The sequence below is a fragment of the Elephas maximus genome, chromosome 16, assembly GCF_024166365.1.
Source record: "Elephas maximus indicus isolate mEleMax1 chromosome 16, mEleMax1 primary haplotype, whole genome shotgun sequence".
NCBI classification, from domain to species: Eukaryota; Metazoa; Chordata; class Mammalia; order Proboscidea; family Elephantidae; genus Elephas; species Elephas maximus.
In genome coordinates, this window is record NC_064834.1 from 72,288,725 (window position 1) to 72,297,980 (window position 9,256).

The window sequence follows — 9,256 nt, forward strand, 5'->3', positions numbered from 1 at the left end:
TACAACCAATGACTGCCCTGACAGGGACTACAATGGAGAACCCCTGAGGCAGCAGAAAAGCAGCGGGATGCAGACCCCAAATTTTCATAAAAAGACTGGACCAGACTTAACGGTCTGACTGAGACTAGAAGGACCCTGGTGGTCATGGCCCCCAGACCTTCTGCTGGCCCAGGACAGGAACCATTCCAAAAGCCAACTCTTTAGACAGGGATTGGACTGGACAATGGGTTGGAGGGGGATTCTGGTGAGGAGTGAGTTTCCTGGATCAGATGGACACTTGAGACTATGTTGGCATCTCCTCCCTGGAGGGGAGATGAGAGGGTAGAGGGGGGTTAGAAGCTGGTGAAATGGACACAAAAAGATAGAGTGGAGGGAGGGAGGGAGTGGGCTGTCTCATTAGGGGGAGAGCAACTGGGAGTGTGTAGCAAGGTATATATAAGTTTTTGTGTGAAAGACTGACTTGATTTGTAAACTTTCACTTAAAGCACAATAAAAATTAAAGAAAAAAAAGAACTTAGCAGAAAAATGGATTTTTTTTAATTAAAACTTTCCATTTAAGAAAACTAGACACTGAATGTATACAGCAGATTAAGTTTAAGACCCTCCTACTCTTCCTACTGGAAACCCTGGTGGCGCAGTGGTTAAGTGCTACAGCTGCTAACCAAAAGGTCGGCAGTTCGAATCTGCCAGATGCTCCTTGGAAACTCTATGGGGAAGTTCTACTCTGTCCTGTAGGGTCACTATGAGTCGGAATCGACTTGACAGCACTGGGTTTGGCTTTTTTTTTTTGGTTTACTCTTCCTACGAAGTAATTTATAGAAACCTATAATACAACTTGTATAAAAGCCCTGTGTCAAGTAATACCCTAGAATGTGGGAAGCCCTAAGCTAAATGCTGTTTTAAAAGAAAAAAAAAAACTGGTACCTGAAAGTAATTTAAATATTTACCAATATTTTCCCAACATTTTGTGATATCCACTGACTAAACTATTCAATCAAAAGCATATTTTTAAGTCATATTTATATACAACCCAATTAAACAGTAATATTAAAAGGTACTTATCAGAAAACATCAATATAGCATCAGTATGTAGAAAAGATCTAACACATTTACTTTTCCTTTTAAAGAATGTCTACCTAGAGTGGAACTAAACACTATGGAAAAAAAAAACAACATTCTACTAAAAAATTTACAGTCTTCATAGTACAGATTCTTTCTATTCATTAAAACACGAAATTCTTACCTTATCGTGTACTGAGGACAGCATGTTTGATTCATGACAGGTTTGTACACATATTTCCCACTTCTAAAATACCAAAACAATTTTGTTAAGTTCTTACACATTTTTCATATGTACCAATATAGGTTAATACAGGCGCACTGAATTAAGGATAAATATCTAATAGTGTAAAATTGCATTTAAGTTAAATAATCTTGCAAAATGCAAATACCAAGGACCAGAGCACAGCCTTTATTGGCCCTTATGCTGGCACTCCAAGGTTAACCATCTCTGTGACCTCTGACCAGTACTGGTGCTCCCTCCGATAAGCTGACCTGCCACCAACCCTCGGTCTCACCCAAGGGCACTGAGAGAAAACTGCCTGAGATGCTGGGGGACCAGTGCACATTGCTTGAGTGTTTGACATACACCAGTATAAAGGCCTCAAAAGCAAACCCAATCCTTTCCGTGCACTCCAGATCTGTTAATGACCCAACCGTGCACTGAGCTGCTCAAGTCAGAAACCTGGGAGCCCTCTTACACATCTCCCTCTAATTCACCTTTGTATTCTTCTATCTTCAAAATATCTCTTACTTTTGTCCCCCTATATGGGGCAGATGGAAACGAGTTTGGTTTTTTGGTTTTTTTATGGGGAAGGAGTCCTGGAGGTGCAGTGGTTAAGAGCTACAGCGAGCTACAGTCACTAACCAAAAGGTCAGTACTTTGAACCTACCAGCCGCTCCTTGGAGAAACCCTGTGAGGCAGTTCTACTCTGTCCTATAGGGTCGCTATGAGTCAGAATCAACTCAACGGCAACAGGTTTTGGTTTTTTTATGGGGCACTTCTACTCTGTCCCATAGGGTCACTATGAGTCAGAATCGAGTCAAAGGCAATGGGTTTTGGTTTTTTTTTATGGGGCAGTTCTACTCTGTCCCGTCAGGTCACCATGAGTCAGGATCAAGTCTACAGGGTTTGATTTGGCTTATTGTCACTGCCACTGCCACAGACACCAGTCCTCACCATCTCCCATGTGGATACTGCCATGATCTCTGGAATTCATCTTCCCGCCTCCAGGATCACCCCTCAGATACCTCACTGCCATCTGAATGATCTTTTCCAAAACACAAATTCTACCACATTTCTCTCCTTCGATGGCTCCCTCTACCTTAAAAAAAGAGTTCCATAGCATGGCAGGCAAAGTCCTTCAACATCTGACCAATACCTCTATGTTAGAGGCCTCCAGATGAAGTTTGAAGAAAGCTATGAAGCTTCATTTGCTATGCTCAATCCCGTGTCTTTTGAAGAGTTTTGGCATAGGGTACTTGGCACTGCTTACATTTGCAGGAGGAACAAGACCTTTTTGAGACAATCAGGGAAATCTAATTGACTGGGTAACAGGTGACATCAAGGAATTATTCATTTTGTAAGGTACAACAGGGTCTTGTAGCTATGTTAAAAAGCGATAAAAAGTCCTTTACCCAGAATCCAGAGCACATGGCCAACACCCAGAGTATGGACGGTGGGCCCATTGCCCAGATGGTCTCAGAGAACACAGGACTATTTTCAAGCCTTGAGAGCTAACGTAATTTGTTCTGCTGGGTTTTGGGCTTGCTTGGTACCCGTTATCCCTTCTTTCCCTCCAATTTCTTTCACGTGTAATGGGAACGTCTACCTTGTGCCTGTTCCATCATTGTGCTCTGGCAGCTGATTAATTGTATTCTCGTCTTCACAGGTTCACAGATGAAGAGGAACTTTACCCAGGATTGAAAACGCCTAAAGTCTCATGCATATTTGATTCAGATGATTCAGAAGATAAGATTTTAGACTTGGGGTTGATTTAAGGCTTTGGGGATGAGATGATGTGGTGCGTGTGGGAAGGGCATAATCTTTTTTGAGAGTCAAATGGTGGAATGTCATGGATTACTCTGTATCCCCTAAATACTTATTAGAAGGTACTGTGCTCCAAATACCATATTATGATATGGTGTCTGGAATGAACTATAAAGTACTTTTGAGGTGGGAGGAGGAGAGAGCAAGGAGAATTGACGAACCAAGACTGGCAAACCCTGATAACGACAGAAACTGAGTGATGGGCACACGAGGTTCATTATAACATGCTCCCTACCCTGCATATCTGAAATTTCCCTAATAATTATTTTTCTTAAAAGAGAGATAAGAAAGTCACCAAACAATTTTGCTTTTTAGCTTTTTGTGCATATTAATTCACCTGATTTTTACATGTGTTTACAGCACAGATTTGAAATTTGGAAAAAGAACAAACGTTTGAAAGGTAAAATATTTTTCAATTAAAAGAAGAACATAAGTAATAGCAGTAAGCATTTGTATTAAGGGGTTTTACCTTCGCCACCCTCGGTCTATAAGATCCTGATAATCCTGAGCCGTCAGGGAATGTGCCCACATGCCTGGAAAAATAAGTGCTGTGTTAATGACAGCAGGTTGAACTTTTCACTTTTTAAAATTCAAAGCATTATTTTATTAAATGTGAAGATTTAGGCAAACAGAACACCAACACTGGAGAAATTCAAGTTTGTACCTACGTCACACTTTATCAGTTTGACGTAATTTATACACAAATGTAAAATAAAGTGTATTTTATTTAAGGGATCAAATACATCAAAGTGATTACTTTTAGTTCAGGATTAATCAATAGCCTCCATAACATCACAAATCAGGTCCTGGCTGCAATGAAACTACGTTTCACCTTTAAACCTTGGTAACATCTCCAACGGTTTATCTGGTATCTGCAGGAGAACATAAAGGCACATGTTTTTTCATGCACCTTAATTCTTCTGATTTTCATGTATGTTTACAGCACACTCTTGAACATTGGAAAAAGGACAAACATGTAGAGCAATATTCCTTCTATATGAAAAAAACTGAAAATACCTTAAAAGTCAGGGAAGACCAAGAAAAAACACCAAAAGGCATACTGAAATTAATGTTAAATGAGAAACATTAAGTATTTTTGTAATCACTAAATTGCATCAGAGCTACACAAAGACAAAGGCAGGCTGAGAAAGCAGGATGCAGTGAAGAGAATGGGTCCTGGAGTCTATCAGAAATTATCTGAAGTCTAGGAGTGTTCATTAACTCCAACAACTTACTCTATGAGCCTCGATTTCTTCATCTGTAAAACAGTAGTAATAAAACATTTCTTTTTTTATAAGGTCACTGCACATCTGTCAGTTTGTTGTACTTCGGTGGCTTGTGTGTTACTGTGATGCTGGAAACTATGCCATCAGTATTTCAAATGCCAGCAGGGTCACCTACGGTAGACAGGTTTCAGCAGAGCTTCCAGACCAAGACGGACTAGGAAGAAGGAACTGGAGATCTACTTCTGAAAACACTGACCAGTGAAAACCTAATAAATGGCAGCAGAACACTGTCTGGTACAGTGCCAAAAGATGAGCCCCTCAGGTTGGAAGACACTCAAGATACAACTGGGTAAGAGCTGCTTCCTCAAAGTAGAGTAGACCTTAATGATATAGATGGAGTAAAGCTTTCAGGATTTTCATTTGCTGATGTGGCACAAGTCAAAATAAGAAGAAAGAGCTGCAGGTACCCATTAATAATTGGACCATGGAATGTACGAAGTTATGAATCTTCTGACAAATCAGAAGTTGTCAAAAATGAAATAGACGCTTGAAGATAGATATCCTAGGCACTATAGAGCTGAAATGGCCTGGTATTGGCCACCGCGAATCAGACGACTGTATGGTCTACCATGCCGGGAACGACAAACTAAAGAGGAACAGCATCACATTCATTGCCAAAAAACATTCCAAGGTCTAACCTGCAGTACAACGCTGTCAGTGATAGGATAACATCCATACATCTTCAATGAAGACCAGTTAATTTGTTTCAAATTTACACACCGACCACTAACGCCAAAGACGAAGAAACTGCAGATTTTCACCAACTTCTGCAGTTTGAAATTGATCAAACATGCGGTCAAGAAGCATTGGTAATTACTGGTGATTGGAATGCAAAGATTGGAAACAAAGAAGGACCAGTAGTTGGAAAATATGGCCTGGGTAACAGAAACAACACTGGAGATTACATAATAGAATTTTCTAAGACCAACAACTACAGCTTTCAGTATGGATTGCACCTCAACATAAAAAGAAAAAAAAAAAAAAATCCACACAATTGGGCCAATAAGCAACAACATGATAAATGGAGAAAAGACTGAAGTGGTCAAGGCTTTCATTTTATTTGGGTCCACAATCAATGCCCATAGAGACAGCAGTCAAGAAATCAAATGATTTATTGCATTGGGCAAATCTGCTGCAAAAGACTTCTTTAAAGCATTAAAAAGCAAAGATGTCACTTTGAGGACTAAGGTGTGCCCAACCCAAGTCACGGTATTTTCAATCTCCTCATATGCATGGGAAAGCTGGACAATGAATAAGGAAGATAGAAGAACTGACAACTTTGAATTATGGTGTTGGGAAAGAATATTGAATATACCATGGACTTCCAGAAGAACAAACAAATCTGTCTCAGAAGAAGTACAGCCAGCCTCAGAAGCAAGGATGGTGAGACTTCATTTCATGTACTTTGAACTTGTTATCAGGATCGATCAGTACCTGAAGAAAACCATCATGCTTGGTAACGTAGAGGGTCAGCAAAAAAGAGGAAGACCCTACTGAGATGGATTGACACAGTGGCTGCAGGGATGGCTCAAATACAGCAACGATTGTGAGGACGGCACAGGACTGGGCAGTGTTTCGTTCTGTTGTACACAGGATCACTATGAGTTGGAACCAACTCAATAACACCTAACAACAACCCAACAAGGAAGGAGCCCTGGTAACACAATAGTTAAGCTCTCTACTGCTAACTGAAAGGTCAGTGGTTCAAATCCACCAGCCTCCTGGGTAGAAAAGACAGAGCAATCTGCTCCCGAAGATTCAAAAAAAAAAAAACCAAACCCAGTGCCGTCAAGTCGATTCTGACTCACAGCAACCCTACAGGACAGGGTAGTGCTGCCCCAGAATTTCCAAGGAGCGCCTAGTGAATTCAAACTGCTGACTCTTTGGTTAGCAGCCACAGCACTTAACCACTACACCATCAGGGTATCCCTGTAAAGATTACAGCCTAGACAATCCCATGGGGCAGTTCTACTCTGTCCTACAAGGGTTGCTGTGAGTTGGAATCAACTCCATGGCACACGACAACAATAATGCAGTAAGTAGGATGCTTCATAGTAAAGATAATTATTAGATTTAAATTGAAATAATAATAGAAATTTACAATTATCTTTGTAGGTGAAAAAGATTCAAAGCAGATTCCTTCCATAGGACTTAAAACATAGGTCAGTATTAACCAATTTTCCCTTACTAAACAATTGGAAGAAATCTGATAAACTAAGGTCTATTAAAACATTAACTTTAGACATTTAACATAACTCATTTGTTATACAAATATTATAATCACAATACTAAAATTCTGGAGAAAGGAGAAACCTCTCATGCCCTCGGCTGACACTGTCACCATTCTAAGCACATCTAGAGTCCTCCCTCTGTAGCTGTAACCACGCTGCACGTGCGTTTTGCATCTTGTTTATTTTCTCCTTTTATCCCTGCACTATAAGCATTTCCTCGCTTAGCGGGTTTTCACAATCATCACCGCTCCTAATGGCTGCAATCATTTTCCACTTCCTCCGCCCACAGAAGTACCATATAAATACTTGTACTGAACGGGAAATGGCCACATCACACTGTAGGGCACTTGTAAATTTTTTTTTTTTTTAATAGGAACTCCTAAATATATGTCTTCATGGCTATCTCGTTTCCCAGCATGCTAGATTATTCTATTAAAATACTAGATTCTACGTTCTACATTTGCCAGTACGTGACACGGCAGGAAATAAACAGAATGTTTTGTTAACAAACAACAAACGTCCCCCCAAAAAACTGAATCCTCGGGCGGGGGGGAGGGGGGAGGATCTGTAGGCTGGCTTTGATGTCGTCCAGGTGCGCAGGAGGAATGATATGGGATAGCAGTACCTGGGGAAATTTTCAAACAGATTAATACAAATGTACGTTCATCAGCGGCATTTTTCCCGTTAAGCGTGCGCACACGCTCACACCTTCTTCTACACAGCGGCACCGCACACCACGCCATGTCCTGCGCCCCCGTTTTGCACTTACTATCGGGGCTCCCCCCGCGTCAGCACTTACAGGTCGGCCTCAGCCGTAACACTACAGCACCCTCCGGCACCGGCATGCCGGCATTTAGCCAACCCGGACCCCGCTGACGCGCATCACTTCCCAGACTTCTCCTGCACGACAATCACCACCTCGCGCGTCCGAGTAGCCAGGTGCGTTTTTCCGAGGAATAAGCATCCCTGCTGCATCCGCGGCGAGGTCCGTTTTGCACCCTGACAGCCTCGGCCCTCCCGACGGTGTCCCGTCCGCAGTCCCTCCAACCCGGCAGGCCAGGGGCTTAGGCCGCCGCGCGTCCCCCGAGCGGTCCGCCGGGGTCGGGGCGCCGCGACCCCACAGCCGCCGCTGAGACCTCGCCGAGCCCGCTACGCCCGCCGGCCCGGCTCGCTCACCATTGGAGAGACTCCCCGACTCGTTCTTGCAGTAGCCGCAGCGGTAGAAGTCCTCGCCCTCGAAATACTCCACGATGCTGGGCGAGAGCGCGGCCCAGGAAGCCATGGCTTCGGCCACCAGCGCTCTGCGGCCCAGCCGAACGCCGCCACCCCCGCCGCCACCCCACAATGCACCGCGGCGCCCGGGGCCCCGAGGCTCGCGCGAAGCCGCTCGGGCGCCTGCAGGCCAGGCCGCGCCGGGAGCCGCTGAGGCCGACGCCGCTCGCGCCATCTTAGGCGAGGGCAGCAGTCCGCTATCTCCGTTCCTTCTCCGCGAGTAGCCGCCATCTTCAGTGAGGGTGAGGCGGAGAGACGGAGCGTGAAGGGAAATCGTCGCGGAAGACGCGAGTAGGAAGGAACAGAGGGAGCAGGGCGTCCGGGCCTGTTTTCTCCCCGGCCAACGGTGGCCGGGCCGCGGCGGGCGCGTGCAGGCTCGGGCGTGAGGCGGCAGCGACCGGGACACTCACCGCAGGACGCCTTGCCCTCTTCGGAGTCGCAGTAGCCGCAGTGGTAGCCGTCCTTGAGCCCCTTGTACTCCACCACCGAGGCCATGGCCGCCGGGTCTGCGCGGGCCGGCCACGCCTCTCGTCGCCCCGGGACGGCCTCGGCGGATCGCGGGCCCCGCGGCGGGGGCGAGGGAGAGCGAGGCCGGCGCGGAGGGTCCCTGCACCCCGGCCCGGCGGGTCCCTGCACCCCGGCCTGGCGTCCGGAGCGCCTGTGGGAGCTGGGAGCCGGGCAGCCGGGGACAGTAGAGGGGGCGGTAGGCGTGCCTCCAGGCCGGGGTTTGCCCAGCACTTGGCACACTTAATGGCCAAGCCTTCCCACACCTGCGCCTTATCAGCCCCATTTTACAGATTAGGAAACTGAGGCGCGGAGGTGGGGACTCACTCAAAGCTACTGCTTACGGTTCTCCGTTTGAAAGACCCGGCTCGGGCCGCTTCCCACCTCCGTACCATGTGGGTGGTGGGAACGGCGTTTTCATTTTCGTGGATTTCCGGATTCCATGGAGGGTGAGGTGACCCACCCAACTGTTGCTTTGAGATGATCTTTGAGCTTTGAGGAAAGCCTGGTGGCATAGTGATTAAGCTACGGCTGCTAACCAAAAGGCTGGTAGTTCAAATTCACCAGATGTTCCTTGGAAACTCTTATAGGGCAGTTCTGCTGTGTCCTGTAGGGTCGCTTTGAGTCGGAATCGACTTGACGGCAATGGTTTGGTTTTTTTGTTTTTGAGCTTTGAAGTCAAAGAACGTTTTGCCCTGGGCATTGCGCTCTTTTGAAGAATCATCCAAAGTTAGACTAGAGCTGTGTTTTAGGGTCAACCAGTAATTATCTGAATTGTTCTTCGGGAGACTGTTGCCTGTCCACAATCTGTTCCGGCCCTGTTTCCACGGTATTGTGGAAATACTAGCAATAAG

At 45.4% G+C, this 9,256-nt stretch overlaps 1 protein-coding gene across 10 annotated transcripts in view; it reads right to left on the bottom strand.

Annotated features, from left to right (window-relative positions):
• ATE1 (arginyltransferase 1) overlaps positions 1-8,865 on the bottom strand; it is a 162,581-nt gene extending 153,716 nt beyond the window's left edge. For 4 of the 10 annotated variants that reach the window (XR_007513513.1, XM_049856096.1, XM_049856093.1 and 1 more), the window contains exons 1-3: positions 7,803-8,001; positions 3,579-3,642; positions 1,244-1,306 (exon numbers count right to left, since the gene is read on the bottom strand). Coding sequence is in view for 7 of the 10 variants with exons in the window: in XM_049856096.1 (XP_049712053.1) it covers positions 1,244-1,306; positions 3,579-3,642; positions 7,803-7,908 (233 nt within the window). In the remaining 3 variants the exon portion in view is untranslated. Of the gene's footprint in view, positions 1-1,243; positions 1,307-3,578; positions 3,643-7,802; positions 8,006-8,308 lie in introns of those variants that run through there. The other 6 variants (XM_049856098.1, XM_049856097.1, XM_049856094.1 and 3 more) reach the window with 4 other exon arrangements.
• Positions 8,866-9,256: the final 391 nt, after the last annotated feature.